The 20,257-nt window shown below is 44.9% G+C and overlaps 2 protein-coding genes across 2 annotated transcripts; both read right to left on the bottom strand.

Moving 5' to 3' along the window:
• Positions 1–11,719, bottom strand: LOC112225973 (tousled-like kinase 2). Its single transcript, XM_024390131.2, has 21 exons — positions 11,048–11,719; positions 9,848–9,930; positions 7,890–7,961; positions 7,722–7,791; positions 7,549–7,592; positions 7,357–7,458; positions 7,084–7,185; positions 6,807–6,899; positions 6,489–6,599; positions 6,235–6,371; positions 5,950–6,102; positions 5,790–5,856; positions 5,583–5,680; positions 5,419–5,500; positions 5,074–5,165; positions 4,870–4,959; positions 4,345–4,514; positions 1,781–1,919; positions 1,567–1,678; positions 1,328–1,435; positions 1–1,135 (listed from the first exon to the last, which is right to left on the bottom strand). The coding sequence occupies exons 2-21, from the start codon at positions 9,926–9,928 to the stop codon at positions 962–964; spliced, it is 2,097 nt and encodes a 698-aa protein (XP_024245899.2). The 5' UTR covers positions 9,929–9,930; positions 11,048–11,719; the 3' UTR covers positions 1–961.
• A 96-nt stretch (positions 11,720–11,815) lies between these two features.
• Positions 11,816–18,034, bottom strand: mettl2a (methyltransferase 2A, methylcytidine). The gene is made up of 9 exons (XM_024390134.2): positions 17,821–18,034; positions 17,222–17,310; positions 13,944–14,218; positions 13,676–13,725; positions 13,412–13,472; positions 13,190–13,329; positions 12,968–13,074; positions 12,708–12,773; positions 11,816–12,358 (listed from the first exon to the last, which is right to left on the bottom strand). The coding sequence occupies exons 1-9, from the start codon at positions 17,973–17,975 to the stop codon at positions 12,195–12,197; spliced, it is 1,107 nt and encodes a 368-aa protein (XP_024245902.1). The 5' UTR covers positions 17,976–18,034; the 3' UTR covers positions 11,816–12,194.
• Between the last annotated feature and the right edge of the window lie 2,223 nt (positions 18,035–20,257).

Below are 20,257 nucleotides of genomic sequence, written 5' to 3' on the forward strand. Positions count from 1 at the left end.
TAAACCAGTCCCTTGCATTTTATTGGCAAAAGAATTCAATAAAACAGACCTAAATAAATATGTGTTTTCAAGAAGGGGCAATTACTAAAAAGAGAACAGGGCAAAAGACAAAATAAAACAAATTTAAAAACCACCAATTGCTTTTTTTTCCCTTCGAATTGGAAAAATGTAAAAGTAACAATTCTTAAAAAAGGGACCATTCATTCATTTTCCACGTCATATATCATGTAACACAACTAGAACCAATATAAAAAACTGCAGCGGAACAGTGCCACCATCTGGAAGTCTTAAGCTTTGGTCACAGGATTTAAAACACACAGCGGCGGGGGGGGTATGCCTCCCTTCAAAACTACCTGGACCCTGGAGAGTGGCTTAAATTAATCAACTCCATAGGTCTTGTACAGGTCCAGTCTAAAGGCAGGCTAGACTGGTACTGTCAGTCAGGGGAGGGGGTTGGATGACAACCAAAGCATTTATCAAAGGAGAACCCAGAGCATCTGGGACAACTCTGAGGCATGGTGTGTATGAGATGGAAAACCAGTCCCATTTCTCAAAACTAATGCAGCCAGATTCCATTCTTTTCATCTTAAAATTGTTGAATTTTCCCATTTTTCATCAGCTCAGTGCCATGCCCCCCTCCTCACTGTGGGGGGACCCTAGGGCTTTGACCCCCAGAACAACACCGCCCCTCAGGGGAGGGAGAGACAGGGAAGCTGGGTGGGTGAACATGGGAGATGGAGGGCTCCAAGTTGCAGTTGGAACACTGATTACCCCACCCCTCCACTTCACCCATGATTACTCGCGCTCCCCCTGCCTGCACCCCAGAGGTTTCCCTGGGGTGCTGAGCCCATGACAGGACATAGAAGGATGGTAAGTGGTGAGGGGGCTGAATCAGGCAGCCACCCCCACCTCCACCTTCCACTCAGGTCAGTCAGTTCGTAGTGAGATAGATAGTGAGGGCTCAGTTTGAGGCGCTGCTGTTGGAGGAGCTGGAGGTGGAAGGTATAGCCGTGCCAGAGGCTCCGGACGTGGCCACAGACTTGCGGATGTGAGGCATGAGGAAGGGGTCACTGGCTAGCTGGTGCACATCGATACGGTCTTCCTTCCGGTAGACCAGACAGCGCCTTATAAAGGCCTGGAGAGAGATAAGGAGGGGACATTTAGAGACGTTGTGACAGGGGAAGAGTTTGTGTACAGAGCAGAAAGGGATGAATGTGTAAAGTGAAAGAGGGCTGGAGAAACAACACCAGGTGAGGATGATTTTAAGGGATGGACTAACAAATGACAGAAATGGGAGGGAAGGACAGACAGAAAAAACAAGCAGTACCTTAGCTTCTGGGGTGACTACTGGTTTGGGGGGAAACTGCACCTCTGTTGCCTTCAGTATGGTGTTCTCCTGCAGGATGTCCTGTTGAGACTGGTTATGGCCAAAGGGCTGGAGGGGAAGACAAAGAAAGAAAAAAGGCTAAAGTTAGCAACACAAAACATCCTCATCTCTTAAATGGAATATAAAGAGTATGAATACAATTCCGAGAGTAGTTAGTAGCGTGTGCGTGCTTGCATTACCTTGCGTCCATACAGAGCCTGGTAGAAGATGACTCCCACTGACCACACGTCCACCTTGTTGGAGATTTTAGGAGGCTCTTTACCCACCACAAAGCATTCTGGGGGAAGGTACCTGCAAGGGAAGATCATTTATTAGAGAAACACTCTTTCCACAATAACAAATCATCCAAAACAAGATAGTCATTCTATTGTTGTAGTTTGTGCGAAGCCTCACCAGTAGGTCCCTGCACCCTGCGAGGTCAGCTCCATCCCATCCACTGAGTTGTAGCTGTCGTCGTCCATGATCTTGGACAGGCCGAAGTCGGTGATCTTGATCTCCCCACAGGCTGTGCCATTCACCAGGAGGATGTTGCCTGAGGAAAAGACAAGTCAGAGATCAAGACAAAAAAAAGGTCATAATGAACATTCCCCAGTAATATGTGGTCAAGGCTGGTTTATAAATTGGTCTAACGACGTGTCTGTAGACAATTTGAATATGACAAGTTTCGCTGGGCCAAACAACATTTCATTTATACTCCGGTGGAATGTCTATAGGAGACGGTTACTGAGACTTTCAGTTTCCTTGTCGCAGACCGATTAAAAAAGTGTTGTCATGGTTACCTGACTGCGATAGCAATGAGACAAGTTTTAAAGAAATATCCGGTAGAGTGCCCTGCATTTAATACGTCACACTCGCAACCGTAAGCTATTTTCTGTAATTAGCTTGCCTTTACCTTGAAAAATTCTCTTGTTGTGAGTTTACTTTCCTGTAATAATGAATAAAAATGTACTAAAAAAGGTAGCCTAGTGGTTAGAGCGTTGGGCCAGTAACCGAAAGGTTGCTGGATTGAATCCCTGAGCTGACAAGGTAAAAATCTGTCGTTCTGCCCCTGAGCAAGGCAGTTAACCCACAGTTCCCCAAATGCCGAAGACTTGGATGTCGATTAAGGCAGCCCCCCCGCACCTCTCTGATTCAGAGGGGTTGGGTTAAATGCGGAAGACACATTTCAGTTGAATGCATCCAGTTGTACAACTAACTAGGTATCCCACTTTCCCTAAAAAGATGTCAGCTATGCTCATTATTTGAACTGCCTACCTTCTAACACGCTAGAAACTAACCAAAACATTGTTTCTAAAGTTGCTTTTAGTTGTCTGGCTTGCTAGATTAACATATATCGAATTAACGGATGGGTTAATCGGTGTTCAAATACACCAGTTATGCTATTTGGACCACCAGGCTGCATATCATAACAACAACAACAAGTTTGATGTTGGGCAACGATAGAATGTTCAAGATGTATGGATGTGATGTCTTTGACTATTTTCTACACTGTAGAATAATAGTGAAGACATCACAACTATGAAAGAACACATATGGAATCATGTATTAACCAAAAAACAAATCAAAAACACATTTTATATTTGAGATTCTTCAAATTAGCCACCCTTTGCCTTGATGACAGCTGGGCACACTCTTGGCATTCTCTCAACCAGCTTCATGAGGTAGTCACCTGGAATGCATTTCAATTAACAGGTGTGCCTTATTAAAAAGGTAATTTGTGGAATTTCTTTCCTTCTTAATGCGTTTGAGCCAATCAGTTGTGTTGTGAAAAGGTAGAGGTGGTATACAGCAGATAGCTCTATTTGGTAAAAGACCAAGTCCATTTTATGGCAAAAACAGCTCAAATAAGCAAAGAGAAACAACAGTCCATCATTACATGAAGGTCAGTCAATCCGGAACATTTCAAGAACTTGAACGTTTCTTCAAGTGCAGTCGCAAAAAGCATCAAGCGCTATGATGAAACTGGCTCTCATGAGGACCACCACAGGAAAGGAAGAACCAGAGTTACCTCTGCTACAGACACATCTCAACATCAACTGTTGACAGGAGACTGCGTGAATCAGGCCTTCGTGGTCAAATTGCTGCAAAGAAACCACTACTAAAGGACATCAATAAGAAGAGACTTTCTTGGGACAATAAACATGTGGAAATCTGTCCTTTTGGTCTGATGACGCCAAATTTGAGATCTTTGGTTCTGACCGCGTTGTCTTGGTGAGACGCAGAGTAGGTGGATGGATGATTTCCGCATGTGTTGTTCCCACCATGAAGCATGGAGTAGGAGGTGTGATGGTGTGATGTTTTTTTCCTGGTGACACTGTCTGCGATTTATTTATAATTCAAGGCACATGGCTGTCACAGCCTTTTGCAGCGATACGCCATCCCATCTGGTTTGCGCTTAGTGGTACTAGCATCTGTTTTTCAACAGGACAATGACCCAATACACCTCGAGGCTGTAATCGCTATTTGACCAATAAGGAGAGTGATGGAGTGCTACATCAGATGACCTGGCCTCCACAATCACCCGACCTCAACCCAATTGAGATGGTTTGGGATGAGTTGGACCGCAGAGTGAAGGAAAAGCAGCCAACAAGTGCTCAGCATATGTGGGAACTCCTTCAAGACTGTTGGAAAAGCATTCCAGATTAAGCTGGTTGAGAGAATGCCAGGAAAGTGCAAAGCTGTCATCGAGGCAAAGAGTGGCTACTTTGAAGAATTTGCTTAACACTTTTTTGGTTACAACATGATTCCATATGTGTTATTTCATTGTTTTGATGTCGTCACTATTATTCTACAATGTAGAAAATAGTACAAATAAAGAAAAACCCTGGAATGAGTAGGTGTGTACAAACTTTTGACTGGTACTCTAAGTGATGGCATCAGTGTTGACTTGGTACTAATATTGCAGTGTAACTGCTGCCATGCTAGTGTCCATGCGATCCGTTGCTGTGTGTACCCACCAGGTTTAAGGTCGTAGTGGATGATGGGTGGGCGGATCTCGTTGAGATACTTGAGGGCGTTGACCATCTGCATGATGATGGAGCGGCCCTCCTTCTCCGACATCAGCTTGTGCTGCTTCAGGTAGAAGTCCAGGTCGTTCCCTTCACAGTACTCTAGAACCGTACAGAACCTGGAACACAACGAGACAGAGGAACCCACGGTGAGGTAGTGTTTTAATCTCGAACCGTACAGACCCTGGGACATAACGAGAGAGAGGATGTGGTACTGTTAAGCACTAGAAACGCACAGAACCTAGAACAATGACGGTGCAATCGGCTGTGTGGTACTGTCTTAGTTTAGAACCGTACAGAGCCTGTTCCACAACGAGAGACAAGGGAACCGACTGTGAGGTACCGTTTCAAAACAGTAGGATACAGAGTTGAAAGGAAAAAAATAACACCACCACCACCCCCCCCAAATCTCAAGTTATATTCCAAAGATGTGTTGGATATGTTCTGCTGCTGTTTTGGGGGGGGTCGACTTACGAGTCTGTGTCGAGTGAAAAGTAGTCGTAGAGTTTGACTATCCGTGGGTGGTCCAGCTCCTTGTGGATTCTATACTCTCGACATGCGTGTCTGAAACAGAGACCACGTTAAAAACTCCAATGTTAAAACCAAAGTGCTTTTGTTACCCGTATCACTCTGAGAAAAAAAAAGGTGTCCGTCTATGATAAGAAAAAGGGAACTCACTTGTGGTAGTTCTCTTTCTTCTCATCCCTCCAGTTCTTGTTCAACTGGTGGATTTTGACTGCGACGTATCTCTGCTCCGTTAGGTCAAAGGCCTTCAAAACGTGAGACACATCGATTACAAATAAATCTTTCGATCACATCCATTATTCTTTATCATATCCGAGCGAAACCTGGCACCAATATGAAACCTTGGCAGAGACTTAAAAATGGATTCAGGTGAACATCAAAAGTTCATCATTATGAGAAATCCTTTAGACCATGTAGTCACTGTACTTAATTCAATGGGTATACAACTATGCATTTGACCATGATGACAAAAAGGTCAGTTCCAATGAGTGCCCTCACCTTGTAAACTTCACTGAAGCCACCTCGGCCTAGTAAGTAGAGCAGTAGGTACCGGTCGTTTAGCGTAGGGTGGTCTTTGAACCTGTTGCGGAAATCAGACATATTTTGATTAAAAGTCAAACAGAGGGAACACAAATAAGAGAACACTGATAGAGAGCACGTACGTGGAGTTATCCTCGTTGTGGATCCTCTTGAGCTCACGGATGTGCAGGTTCCGTACTCGCTCCAACCTCTCCAACTCAGCCTGGATCTCTGCCTCTTCCTGCAATACACGGCAAGCTTATTAGCAACTTTTACAGGAACCAACAGATTAACAGTATACAAACTATATACACAAAATATAGAAACATTGCAGGTAAACAGCACACCACCTTCTTGAGATGGCCCAGTCTTAGTTTGAAAATCTCCTCTTGCTCGTGATACTCGGCCTGTGATAACCTGGAAGAAGAAGAAACTCACCATCACAAACAGAAGCAAACCTGGGAAAATGTATGCATTTATACAGAGAGGGGAAGAGGCGGGGTAACGTACGCGTCGCTCTCGGCTCCGTTGGCCTTGCTCTTGCGTTTGTTCTGCTCCAGGCTAAGGGGCGGGGTTTGGGCCATTGACGGCGGTTTCCTCTTGGCCAGGGCCTTCCTCTGTCTCTCTATGTCCTCTCGCTGGGAGTTGATCCTCTCCTGTTGCCTAGAGACGAGACACAGACAGACAGGTGACGGGGAGGGTCAGTGCTGGTATGAGAGAAAGATTAAAAACAACAGATGAGTGTAGAGAGGAGTATGAGATGTAGAGTGAGAGAGGCTTTTGAGTGACCCTTACTTGATAAGGTTCTGAAAGGCATATCCGTCGGTCCACTGTTCTGTGAATGAGGCACCATGTCGGACGGTGGTGAAGTGACCCAGACGAAGACGGTCCTGCATGCTCTTGTCGCGACATGCCATCTTCTCCTGCTTCGACTGGGGGGAGAGACACACGTTATACCTGGGGAAAGCTAGTCCTTGGTCAAGAAAATAGACATGGGTGATGGTATTCTAGACTCCCAAGCCTGTTGTAGGGACAGAGGGAGAACTCACTTTCTCAATCAGCAGCTTCTTGCTCATGGTCACGCATTTGTTCAAGCGTTCTTTGTACCTCTCCAGCATCCTCTGCTGCTCATCCAACTGCCTTCGAAGGTCACAGTTCGCCTGAAACAGAACGGGTCAAAATCCCATTAATTAATAGTCCTTTTAAATGAAACAAAGTTGTTTTAAAATGTCAGTTAGTAGTTTCTGAAGAGATCCGTTTCCATGTCTGGAGCATCATGCTGTCTCATGACGAGGCCCACAACATGCTATTCCATTAGAAGACAGAATGGGAAAACAAGGGCGTGTTGATGGCAGATGTGTTCCCACCCGCAGTAAGTCATCTATCCTCCCCTCCTTCTTCTCCAGGTCCGAGTTCTTGTTATTCTCCATTGCAGTTAGCTTCTCTACCGTCAGGTCAGACTGCAGGAGGAGAACCAGAGGACGAGAAAGAGAGACGAAGTCGAACAGTCATTAGAGACAAGGAGACGTGTCATAATACAGGAGTTATTACAGACATCACCAGTGCTCTGTGTGTGTGTGTGTGTGTGTGTGTGTGTGTGTGTGTGTGTGTGTGTGTGTACAGATGGTGTAAGGTAACAGCTACCTGTGTGGCTTTGTGGTTCATGTAGAGGGAGACAGGCTTTAGGGAACAGGATGAGTGCTCTGTGTTGGCTGAACCCATAGAGGACGGGCTGCCCTGCTGCATCTGGGATACAAAGACATCCACACATACCTCTAACATCATGTCACAGACCACAGTAACATTATGCTCTGCATTCAGGTCAGTTTGAAGGACACGATGGGTTCGTTAGGAATTGGGGGGGCACGGTGAAAAGGGAGGCGGAAAAAGAAAGGAGAAGTGAGGGAGCATGCTCACCGTGCCTGGGGGGTTGGAGAGGGAGTGATGTTGTGGGGAGGAGCGGACAACTGGAGGAAGACTCCTGGCAGGACTAGTACCAGGACCGCTACCACCCGCAAACTGACAGATTTAATGGAAAAGTCAGAAGAAGAGCGAAGGAATTCAAAGCTATGGAGGAGTCTTGCCAAAAAGTGCATCTTGCACACTCACCTCAAAATAATCACTAATTTTCTGTCCTCTTCCTCCTCCTTTCCCTGGAGAAGAGAAAAAAAAGGCTGAAAATCTGTGGGCCATTGATATATTCTGACAACAAAATGGCCGCCGGCAGGGCACGACTGAGGTGAATGAGAGAGATCACGGAGGAAGGGAGACCGACATCTCACCTTGGCTGCCATCGTACGGCTCTGCTTTCCTCTTCCTCGTTCTCTGGTCGTTGGGCTTTTTCTCTGGGGTCTGGAAAACGAGTAGGAGAAACACATTGTAGTTTAAGACAGTGGAAGATGCATAAAATATCATATAACAAGAGTGAAAAGATTTATGGCGCCACTGACCTCCAGCTCTTTGTCACTGAGAGAGCCCACACTGCACAGGCTCTGATTGGACGACTCATTGTGGCCTGAACCCTGTTCAAAAACAAACAAACCCACACAATTACACATCAGACAAAGAGTGGAAGGATATGCCAAGTGCTGGGAGGGACTAAACTTAATTCACAGTTAAACCAGGGGTGTGGAAGGGAGGGATGACTGACTGTTTCTGACTTTCTCCCCATGTCTACTCTCTGGTGAACAGATAAGGTGAGTGATTGTTTTTGAGAGAAAGAGAGAGCAGAAGAGAGTCGGAGAGGAATAGGGTTGAGCTAATATCATCACCATTCGTCTCCACACTGTGTACCTACCCTATCAATTCTAAATGTCTGTTGCCTAGGTGATGCCTGTCACTCAAATGACTCACTTTTGAATTCACCAGACTCTGCCATATCAGAGAAATATACTTAGTCATTCTGGACACATAATGCTGCTCCCTCTAACTAAATTGAACCTGAAATTGCTGAACATCAGACATAACTAATGCAGGTGGGAGTAGGTCTCTCAATCTTTTTCTCCCTCACACTCTCGCCTTTCATTATTTCATCCTCATTCTCTCCAGCCTTGTTCAAACAATTTTAAAATCCTACTACTCAGATAGGGTATTGGAGGGCTTTCAGTGTTTCCCTTGTATTCACTTAGCAGTAGCGCTGCGAAATGAAATACATTTTAAGGATGGACAGAATGTAGAAAATATCAAATGGACCTATATATTGTTATATAATCTTTGAGAACTAGAAATCCCCAAAATAAAAACTAGCTAAACGACTTATTTAATACTATTTTTGGAATGGCTGGATTACTGACGTGGCATGCAGGGTACATGCCAAGGAGCCCCAATTGGGGTCCCCATAGGTTATGTTCTAATGTTTAAGCATAAGAACACAGAAATGCTTAGAATTGCAGAGAATTTGCTTTCACACTGCAGAATTCTTTCAGCTCCATGGAAAAATTGATAGAATTGCAGGAAATGAGCTGAAAAACAGCACATTTCTCTCTGCCGCCAATTCTGGACCGATTTAAGCCGCGCCGACAACGCTTATAAGGCAGCTCAGGATGACTGATAGGGAGCAGAGCTACAGGGCTGTTCAAGGTCGAGAGACACAAGTTGAGCTGCCACCACCACATCCTGGGGCTTTCAGACCTATAACACCAGAGCAGGCTATACGTCTCATCTCTCTCTAGGCTAATACTTCCTTTCTCTCTCTCCCCCCCGTCTTTCCACACACTGCAACTCTGTCAGACAGAACCTGGTCAGGCTGGTTCGGCCGTGGCATGACGCTTTAGCGGGAGCCGCCATTTTCTCTGCGACAGCACCATGCTCTGGGCTCAGTTCTGCCTACGGCTGGCATAGAGCCCAGTCCTGGCTCTCATTCACTCTCTGGGCTCCGAATCACTTCCCACAAAGGCAGCTCTCTAAGATGGAGTCTTCCTCAGCACCACCAGGCAGGACCTCTAATCAAAAGCCAGAGCGCTACTGCCATAACATCTGGTCAGGGTTTCTACGCGTATGAGAGTGACAGCCCTTCCCCACTTCCCCCTCCTGCCCGTTCCCTTCTTGGCAGCCCTCCGCACTTGCATATGCAGCCGCCACATCATGAGCCAGTAGGAGAGGATACCATACCACACCAGCCAACAAACACAGACACACAGCTCTACATTCTCAAGAGAGAGAGAGAGACGGAGGGGGCTCTCCTGTCCCTGACCAAGCTCAACCAGAAATAGAGAATCAAACAAAGAAAGGGAGAAACAAAGAGAAGGGGTGAGAGAGAGACAAAGACAGACAGATATGGTCCTGAAATAAAAGTTCACGACTGAGATCCTGTTGTCAGTCCTACATTAGTAGAAAGGGTGGAGCGGGAAGGAGCAAGACGCTATATAGGCCTCTCTCATCTCCAATGATATAGTGTAGTAACACAGACCTTAGCCACGCCGACCCCAGTGAAGCGAGCCTCCAGCAGCTCCTGCCGTCGCGGGTCCAGGCTGTGCAGTTCTTCCATCATGGCTGCAGGGACAATGAGCAAGAAACACACAATTTGATATCAGATCTGTTTACTTTCCATAGCACAGACGAACATCATACAGAGTAAGAATACAAGGGTCTGGAAATCCTCTGACAACAGCTTGAGGATTTAGTGACACAACCAGTTCAGGGTTGCCTATAGATGAATGTGTTGATGCTTGCAACTATAAATTCGTGGAAACTGACTCACGGATAACCTCAGACACACCTGTTTTTTTTTATCAAGTCACCACCACTGATTCCAACGCAGAACTTGATCAACAACAAGAGATGAAGCAAAGACTAAACAGGCAAGAGCTGAGCATACTCCTGTGCTGACAAGGGACATTTCAGCAAATATGGTTTCAAAACTGTGATTACAGTATCGTGATAAGATTAGTGAATCTGATGGACTCATTTTGCCACATAGCTTCGTTGCCTAGCTAGTTAGCTGACAGTTTTGGCAAGAAGGGTCAGGCCAGCGACCAACCAACTTGTTAATAGTATATCAAATCAACTCGATAGATAACTAACTAGCTAGCTGATCAAAGAGTACAGGCAGCTTGCCATCATCCACTTGCAGGTGACAAAATACTAACAATGAGAGTAACATGATAGATAGACATTGCCATGACTCATGATCATGTGTTCATTACATTAGTTGACATGTGTCAATAATTCAGGTTCCCCCCTTGGCTAGTCTATGGGAATGGCTGCCTTGTTGGTAATGGCATTCCAAACATGTTTTTGTTGCTAAACGCTTGTTGGCTAGCTAGTTAACTACAGTAGCCAGCTAACGTCCGACGTTGGCCATCTGGTGCAGCTAACTATTAACTAGCAAGTTGGTCACTTCGTTGGCAAATATGTCTGATAGGTAACTAAAAAAAAAACAGCATTTTATATTCCCAAATTATAACTACTTGCAAAATTGTCAATTTAAATAGATAACTAACGTTACTAGGCTAAGGGTGATGGATAGCGATATGGCAAATGTCCGACTAACATGTAAGGTTAGCTAGCTAGCATTAGCTACATGAAAACTGCTGTTTTTCAGGAATATTATGTCCCAACCCAAAGTTATGTGAGAAGTAAAACATTAATATAACTCGACCAAGGTTACCTGTTGTAATTATATTTTCCACGGGTCCAATCTTTATATGTCCACGAATCTTGTCTCCCTACCTCGACACTGTCAAACGAGGCCTCATCCAAATCCCCGTTCTTCGGTGTTGATTTGTTACCCGTTAGGAGACGAGCGTCTGCTTGGCCCCCCAATAACGACGGATAGTTCCCTTCTCCGCCTAGAAGTCCTGGGGTATCCCGAACCCGCCTTTCCGCACTCCCTACACCGGTATCCCCAGGTTCACATTCCTTTCATCAAGGGCCGTACCATGCCTCTTTCGAGGTATTTTATCCCGAACAATGACCATCACTTGCCCTTTTCATCGCGAACATGCTCCAACAATGTGGCTATTTTGTGTTATAATGTTGTCCTCCGATCTGATATGTTCGGTCTAATTCTGTACTCAATCAGAACAAAGTTGGTGTCTGGCTTCACCTTCCTCGCCCTAGCAAACAATCTGTTACGGAAATTGTGTTATTCCAATCATTTCAGTTTAATCTGGATTGGTTTGGTCTCTTTTTTTTTGGTAATATAAACAATAATCGGTAAATTTCCTTTATTCTCGTGATATTGTTCAAATGTGGCTTTCCACCTTCACCCCAACCACGCCTTCCCCCAAAACCGACTGTAGACCAATTGAAACTGATTTACAAACTAGCTACATGCAATCTAAAACTGGCCATAACTTTTCAGGGAGACAGAAACGCAATCATCTTTTGAAATGTGAAGTGAAGGCAATTATCTGAAAGGAATCATGTGACAGTGATGGGTTTACACAGTTTTTTTAATCATCTTGAAAGTGTTAATGTAAAAAAAAATTTTTTAACTCATACATCACAATTAATCTAAAACAATGAAAAATGTCAAACAGTCTGTTGAATGTAAACATTAGAACATTGGGTTTCCAGACCTTTTTTCAGGTTTCATTAGCTCATCATCCTTTTCTATATGCCATTTCTGAGCCAGGGCTGTGAAGACAAATGGCTGAGGGAACCCAATAGCAAAACATGTCTAATGCATTGCACACACATCACTCCTCAATCCATCTCCACCCATCCCTCCCAGGGGTTGCAGTCCCACATCTACCTCAGACACTGAAATGTTCAATGATAAGCCACACAGTGTTCTCTCTGCTGTTCCTGGCTCACTCCTGTGTCTCTGGTGGTTGGGTATGAGGCTTGCGGTACTTGCATTGGATCCAGACACGGTACATGGTCAGCTGCTTGCCTCTGTTCACCTGCAGCCGCCGGTCCACCATGTTCTGGACCTTCTCCAGACCCGCTTCACTGAAGTAGTCATGTAGCTCATCTGGTGAGAGATGTCACGGAGATATTATACACACAAAAAAAACAGAAAGGGTCTAGTGTCTGAGGTAGATGTGGGACTGCAGCCCCTGGGAGGGAGGAATAGAATTGAGATACCTCCATGAGACCATTGTGATGATGGACACTATGGAGATGGATTGAGGGGTGATGTGTGTGTAAAACATTAGTCATGTTTTGCTATTGGGTTCCCTCAGCCATTTGTCTGCACAGCTCTGGGTTCACCCAGGTGCTTAGATAAAAAGATATATTTAAAAATAAAAAAAAACGGACTTGCAAATTACCACTGTTAAAAAGCAGTACATACTAGCCTTTTGATTGGATTTATTTATTACCTTGAGTGAAGAAATAGACTCGTGTTCCATCACCCCGGACATAAAAGTTATCTGACAAGCACCTTCCTGAAAAAGGAACATTCAATAATTCAATATTTTCCCCAAAAATGTACATATTGCTAATCACAATTTACAAGCATTTCGATACACACAAGCATTACGCTACACCCGCAATAACATCTGCTAAATATGTGTATGTGACCAATATAATCTGATTATATTCCACACAGTACCACGCATGAGTGCCTATGGTAACTAACCTTTCTTGAAGCGTAGCTGTGCCATGTCATAGCGCCCATAGTCCCTGAGCAGCAGCACTCCTCCAGGCTTCAGCAGCCGAGCCAGTCTGCTGATGGAGGCCTGCATCCTGACAGAGAATGTTTTTTTGATTTGATTGCACTTCAATTTTCCCTATCGCACACACGCACCCACACTTGCTTGTTGCCACACTCAAACACACACGTCACACAGGGGCGTCTTACTTGTCCGGATGCAGGGCTGAGAGCACGAAGATGAGCACTATAACATCCAGGCTGGCGTCTGGGACAGGGTAAATAGCGCCCTCATCACCCAGGTCATGAACAAAGGCATAGCAGCGCCCGGGGTCATACTCTGAATTAGCCTGGTGGTGAAAGGGACAAGATGAATGAATCCATTTATCAGCCAACTAATGACACTGTCTATCAAGCATTTCTCCATCTCACCTTGACCAGCTCTACAGCGGTGCTGGAGAAATCACAGCAGTAGACAAAGAGTCCAGGGTCACTGTCCCACACAAAGAAGACAGGGTCATGGAACATGGAGGTGCGAAACAGGGTTGCAGCATCTAATACATATTGAGATCTGAATAGCAGATATACAGCATGTGCATACGAAGAGGGTAGTAGCTAGTATAAAACGTCAAACTGATCAGGCTGCATACTGCATAATGGGACTGATCAATACACGTGGTCCCAACCACCACTCACTTGTTGGTCTTCAGAATGGGAAAGACAGTGTTTCCAACACCACAGCCAACCTATTGAATCAAACAAGGACACAGGTTAGCCTACTTTATGCCTGAGTGCCACATATACTTAGATGGACCCATATCTGTTTGTGCTCTTGCCAACTCTATTGCTCATTCTCACGGCAAACATGTCTGACATTACAATGAGTGACAATGAGTTGGCATAACACAGACTGGCACTCAAGCTAACATATACTGCAGTCATACTATGATACAATATTCCTCACCTCCAGTATGCGATACATGGCACTGGATCCAGGGTAGTCACCATCTACATGGGCCAGAGGGGTGACTTCACTGCTTTGGCCCTGGCTCTGTTCGAGACCATGTGGTTCACTGTCCTCAGCTCTATCGTCCCCAATACAGGCGTCCCGGTTGAGGCGACACTGTGGGGCCAGCTCAGGGAACTCTGTGAAGAGCCAGTGGCGGTCTTTGAAGAAGCGATTCTCATGGATGGTGTAGAATTCATTCCAGTACTCGTTCGCCCGGCAGTCAAAGTCCTCTGTTGAAATGAGTGGAAGAGATGCAAATTGACTACTACATATACTATATCTTGTTCTGGTACTAACACTACATGACAAAAAGTATGTGGACACCTGCTCGTTGAACATCTCGTTCCAAAACCATCGGCATTAATATGGAGTTGGTTCCCAGCTTTGCTGCTATAACAGCCTCCACTCTTCTGGGGAGGCTTTCCACTAGATGTTGGAACATTGCTGCGTGGACTTGCTTCCATTCAGCCACAAGAGCAATAGTGAGGTTGGGCGATTAGGCCTGGCTTGCAGTCAGCATTCCAATTCATCCCACAGGTGTTCGATAGGGTTGAGGTCAGGGCTCTGTGCAGGCCAGTCAAGTTCTTCCACACCGATCTTGACAAACCATTTCTGTATAGACCTCACTTTGTGCATGGGGCATTGTCATGCTGAAACAGGAAAGGGCCTTCCCCAAACTGTTGCCACAAAGTTGGAAGCACAGAATCATCTAGAATGTAATTTTATGCTGTAGCATTTATGATTTTCCTTCACTAGAATTAAGGCGCCTAGCCTGAACCATGAGAAACAGCTCCAGACCATTTTTCCTCTTCCACCAAACTTTACAGTTGACACTATGCTTTCGGGAAGGTAGCATTCTCCAGGCATCTGTCTGACTGCCAGATGGTGAAGCATGATTCTTCACTCCAGCGAATGCATTTTCGCTGCTCCAGAGTCCAATGCCAGGGAGCTTTCCACCACTCCAGCCAACGCTTGGCATTGCACAGTGATCTGTGCGGTTGCTAGGCCATGGAACCTCATTTCATGAAGCTCCTGACAAACAGTTATTGTGCCGAAGTTGCTTCCAGAGGCAGTTTGGAACTCGGTAGTGAGTGTTGCAATCGAAGAGAGGTTAAATATTTTTTTTTTCTCCCCAATTTTGTGATATCCAATTGGTAGTCAGTCTTGTCCCATCGTTGCAACTCCCGTATGGACTCGGGAGAGGCGAAGGTCAAAAGCTGTGCGTCCTCCCCGAAACACGACCCCGCCAAGCCGCACTGCTTCTTGACACACTGCTCGATTAACCCGGAAGCTAGCCACACCAATGTGTCGGAGGAAACACAGTAAAGCTGGTGACCGAAGTCAGCATGCATGCACCTGGCCCGCCACAAGGAGCCGCATGAGCACGATGGGACAAGGACATCCCGACCGGCCAAACTCTCCTCTAACCCGGACGACACTTCAGTACTCAGCGGTCCAGTTCTGTGAGCTTGTGTGGTCTATCACTTTGCGGCTGAGCCGTTGTTGCTCCTAGACGTTTCCACTTCACAATAAAAGCACTTACAGTTGACCAGGGCAGCTCTAGCAGGGCTGGAATTTGACGAACTGACTTGTTGGAAAGGTGCCACATTGAAAGTCACTGAGCTCTTCAGTATGGCCATTCTACTGCCAATGTTTGTCTATGGAGATTGCATGGCTGTGTGCTCGATTTTATACACCTGTCAGCAACAGATGTGGCTGAAATAGCCGAATCCACTCATTTGAAGGGGTGTCCACATACACTATATATACAAAAGTATGTATCTAGCAGGCCTATGTATGGTTGTTTGTTTTATCACTTATCAGCGTCTAGCGCTGAAATAATTGATACCGTACTCTCAGTTGTTGAAACTGTTCCCACAATTGGGAAACACCCACCCCTCAACACCACCCACCTGCTCTCAAGGATTAACGGGGTGCAATGAACCAACCTGAACTAAAATTTGGGCTTACACGAGACATTCTCCTTTAAGCAGCCATTCAGCAGCTTTTTAAGCTTAAAGGGATACTTCAGGATCTACTTTCCCAGAGTCAGATACACTCTTGGATACCATTTTTATGTCTCTGAGTGCAGTTTGAAGGAAGTTGATAACTAGCGTTTGCGCAATGACTAGAATTCTTTGGTAACCGCTAGCATGCTAGTAGATACCATAGACTTCCATTCATGGTGCTTACGCTAGTGAGCATTGGCTCGCAAAACTCTCTCTAACTTCATTCACAATGGATGCAGAGACATAAAAATGGTATTCATTAGTTCATTTGACTCTGGGGAAGTAGATAAAGAGATGTCATTGCCAAAATCCCAAAGTATCTCTTCTAATGTCAATATACATTTGGTACTTACCAAAGAAAGGAGTTTCCCTGAGCAGCTATCGTCATTACTGCCCTACCCAGAAATTGTCTAAATAAAAAGTGACAAACAACTGAAAAAACACCTTATATGGAAATAACCTTGTTTTTGAGCAGGTGCTCATGTGCCAAATCCACCTCATTACTGCCACCAGAGATGTGTATATGATGCTCATGTCTCCGCCCTAACAATGGGAGTTGTTGTCCCAAAGCCGGGAAAACAGTAGACAAGCTTAGGTCCAAAATAAGCCCATAGAAACGTATTGGGCTTATATTTGGACTGATTTTGGCGAGAGTGAAACCTCTCGCTTCGCCTCTTCCTCTCTGATGCCACGCACAGATTGGCTGATCCAGCAGCAGGAAAGGGAATTGATTTTATCACCTACAACAGTGCATGAACCTCATAATCTGTTGTTTCACCCATGCTACACCGAATGCAATAATAGATTAAGTAGACAATATAGGGTACGTTATATTATTTCCAGAAAAGGCATTGGCCATGTTCGAGAGCATTAAAACTGCAATGTATCATGGGTAAATTGTGACTGACTGACTGATCTTCAAATAATAATGGGTCGTTACTTATGTCATTTGTGGATCAGTCAGTCGAGACATTATATACAGATCTCTGATGAATTAATTAGGTAGATTTTTTTTCAGATGCATGTCAATTTTATTTAGACCTTTTTTGGAAGTACATACTGTCTGGGATGGCAGCAATGATGATAGGAGTTTCACTGAGCAACTGTCTTTGGTAAGTTCCACATGTATTTTGACATTATTAAGCTTGAAAAGCTGGTGAATGGATGCTTCTCGGCTTAAAGGGGGACATCTCCTGTAAGCCCAGATTCTGGTTCAGAACCAACCTTGCTTCTCTTGAGGGAGGGGCTGACTGTTTTCCTGGACCTTCTTCTTGGCTGCTGTCTCTTGCTCCTCTGTCCACTCCACATTGTCCCTGAAAGTGAATGGGACACCAACACCACTAGAAACCAAGAGGAAGACTACCCCATGCCTAGTTCTGTTCTGTCCATATGTTAGCCCAATAATAGACTAATGAAGCCTAAAGTTACTCCTTACAGTCCAAGGACCTTACATGTTCTGTTGAAAAGCAAATGTACAAAAAGGTGATAGAAGACGCATAAAGTTAATCTGTTTTCCGTAAACAAGCGCTGTAACATGGAAATATGGCCGTGTGGGAACCCTAGCCCTATATAAAAAGCTGTGTATCAATTTAACCTTGTTTTGATTTCTCGCTGATATGAAATGAAAGGTCTTTGTGCTTCCAAAGCCGTACCGCAAGCGATGCATGTTTATGTTCAGACCAAGCCGTGGGGCTCTAAACAAAATACACATGTACAAAAGACACCTTCATCCAATGACTCTTGTGTAATGTAATGGAACTGAGAGTCATGATCAAGGGCTATTCATGTGTGTACTACCACCAGTAGTATGCTCAAATACGAACCATGCGTTATGTTGAAAAACTTGACGTGGGTCTGTCAGGAAACGGGTTCCGAACTGAGGTCTTTTCAGTTCTCCAGATGTGGATTCTGGTAATATTTGTTCCGTTTCAGTGATGTTTTGCTCCACTATCCCTCCCACAGTAACGGGCGCTGCCATGTTGAATTGACGCACCGGAAGGAATGTCCAGAGAAGTTGAAGCAAAGACCACACTGTCAACGAGATATCCCACTATAGTCCGTAAATCAGCATTGCCTGTGAGTACTCTGTTACACCAGTTGAGCGCGCCATAGCCCTACATTTAGCATTATGATCGAGAACGTGGCTGCTGGTGAGATCCCCGCGTGGGGATGAATGGAGGTAGGATGAAAGACGATGGCGGGCAAGGAAAAAAGTGCAGCGTATGAATAAATATGGAGTGTGGGATTGCACAAACCTTCTGGAAGATCTGTCGAAGGAGAAGATGGTGGATAAGGGGATTATGTTTAGAGGGAGTAATGAATTGAGATTTGCACAGAACTTTTGGAAGAGCTAGAGTAGGGAAGTGAGGGTGAATTCATTGTGGTGGCAGGTGCAGTGATGACCACCGAAAAGAAGCTGAGTGTAGAGGGCAGCGGTGTGGTGAGGGAGGTTGGTGCCAAGTGCAAAAAGAGGGATACGTCCTATAGTAGCTCAGAGGTGGAACCTGGCGAGTTTCTGGGTGTTGTACCTGCGGTGAGGATCGCCGAGCATACCGAGGATGAAAAGGATGATTCTGGCCCAGTGGGACGGAGATTTGTGGAGGGGAATCGATCCTTGCATTTTGGCTAATCCATATGTGGTGTCAGGTTGGATGGAGAAGAGGTTGGGGACTGTTGAAAGTAACTCTGAGTGGAATAGTGATGATTTATTGTGTTTCTTCAGTCCAGAGGGAGTTAGGGACAAGAAATGTGACTTGCTTCGCTCTCTTGAGCAGGGTGGAGTTGAAAGGAGTGATAACAGGGATGGCATTGTGTTGAGGAGGATCAGTTGAAATGGAAGATTTGCGGTGTCTGTGACACCCGCCGTTTGGTGCGACGCAGACCCGGTGGAGAGCGTGGGGAAATGAAGAAGACATTGTCTGTCCTGCTGAGTAGAGTCTTTGCCCGACAAGGTCAAGTTAGGAAGTGTAAGGTATCCCGTGAGAGAGTTTGTTCCTGAAAATACTACACTGTTTTAGGTGTCAAGCATATGGGGATGTTGCAGCAGTATGTAGGAGGGGAGATTCCTAGATGTGAGAAGTGTGCAGGAGGGCATGAGATGAAGGAATGTGGTTTTACAGGTGGTGTTGAGTGGTATAGTGTTCTGTTCTCCCCGACCGTTGGACAGGAGCAGGATTAGACAGGGTTTAAAAGTGGAATGGGGTAGTGTTGTTGTTTTTTTGAGAGAGAGAGCGAGGGGGCTAATAGTTGGCAGGGTAATTTTCTTTTTTCCCAATTTTGCATTACTGTATCAAAAAATGTAATGTAGGTAGGCCGTGAATGGCCTCACACACCAGTACAGTAGGTGGTGGTTTGTGCCCATAAAAATTGGATGCGCTCCGCCAACCAAATCCTTTAGAAGAGAAATAAGACTTCGCACCTGCCCCTCTGGAAATCCTTATCCTCTACTCAGCTAACATGTGGAATTGTTTTAAGATGGTCATACCAAGGATAATTTAGCTATCTGATGTAGAATTTAAGGACCCCTTTTAGGTATCAAGAATAAATAGAATAAAATGATTTGAGGAAACATTGAATTTGGCCTGCTATTGTTATTGGCCCATTGAAACGCATTGAATAACAGATTCATACCTGGAAAAACAGATGTTGAAAAAATCTAAACAAAGTATGTTTTTAAATGTCTGGGCTGCCTTCAGACAAGTATTGTGTGGCTTGTGGGAATCCTAGATTCCATTTTAAATTATAGTCGAGACACATTATCTTCACACATTTGAAATGCTTTTTACTAGCAGCAGCAACTCAATAATTAGCTATGCCTATTGCCACAAGCACTGTCCAAATTGCTGGCTTCCCAAATAGCCATAGGCCTACGTACGTGTGATTTGAAACAATAAAGCTCTCTGGTAAAGTTTTTGGAATAATTTTATATAGACAGGGGTAGTTATATACTTTTGGCAAAACACCAATGTACTTTAGGGGTTAGCCAGCATCTTAGCAGTGCACTGTACACCTGCCAATTAAACTTTTTAATTCGCAAGTGTCTGAAACCGGAGATCTGTATATAATTACGAGATGCTCATGTTACGGGTGGGTGAAGCGGCAACCGAGCGCTGAGCAACAGCTACAAAGGCAGCGGAGTGGAAATCCTGCACATGCGCAGAAATCTCCGTATCTTTATCCATGGCAAATCGTGTTTGTACTGGTTTGCACAATGTGTTATTGATACTCATTCAATTACAAACATGATGTTATATATAAAAG

Source organism: Oncorhynchus tshawytscha, linkage group LG27 (genome assembly GCF_018296145.1).
Source record: "Oncorhynchus tshawytscha isolate Ot180627B linkage group LG27, Otsh_v2.0, whole genome shotgun sequence".
Lineage (NCBI taxonomy): Eukaryota > Metazoa > Chordata > Actinopteri > Salmoniformes > Salmonidae > Oncorhynchus > Oncorhynchus tshawytscha.

Bases quoted from the DNA above. Each gene is read 5' to 3' on its own strand.
- LOC112225973 (XM_024390131.2), bottom strand. From the start codon at position 9,928: ATGATGGAAGAACTGCACAGCCTGGACCCGCGACGGCAGGAGCTGCTG. The intron at 7,186-7,356 runs GTGAGCATGCTC...TTTGTATCCCAG, and splicing joins TCTCCAACCCCCCAGGCACG to ATGCAGCAGGGCAGCCCGTC. The intron at 1,136-1,327 runs GTACTGCTTGTT...ATCTCTCTCCAG, and splicing joins TAGTCACCCCAGAAGCTAAG to GCCTTTATAAGGCGCTGTCT.
- mettl2a (XM_024390134.2), bottom strand. From the start codon at position 17,975: ATGGCAGCGCCCGTTACTGTGGGAGGGATAGTGGAGCAAAACATCACT. The intron at 17,311-17,820 runs GTTCGTATTTGA...ATTCACTTTCAG, and splicing joins GTTTTTCAACATAACGCATG to GGACAATGTGGAGTGGACAG. The intron at 14,219-17,221 runs GTTGGTTCTGAA...TCATTTCAACAG, and splicing joins CCTCCCTCAAGAGAAGCAAG to AGGACTTTGACTGCCGGGCG.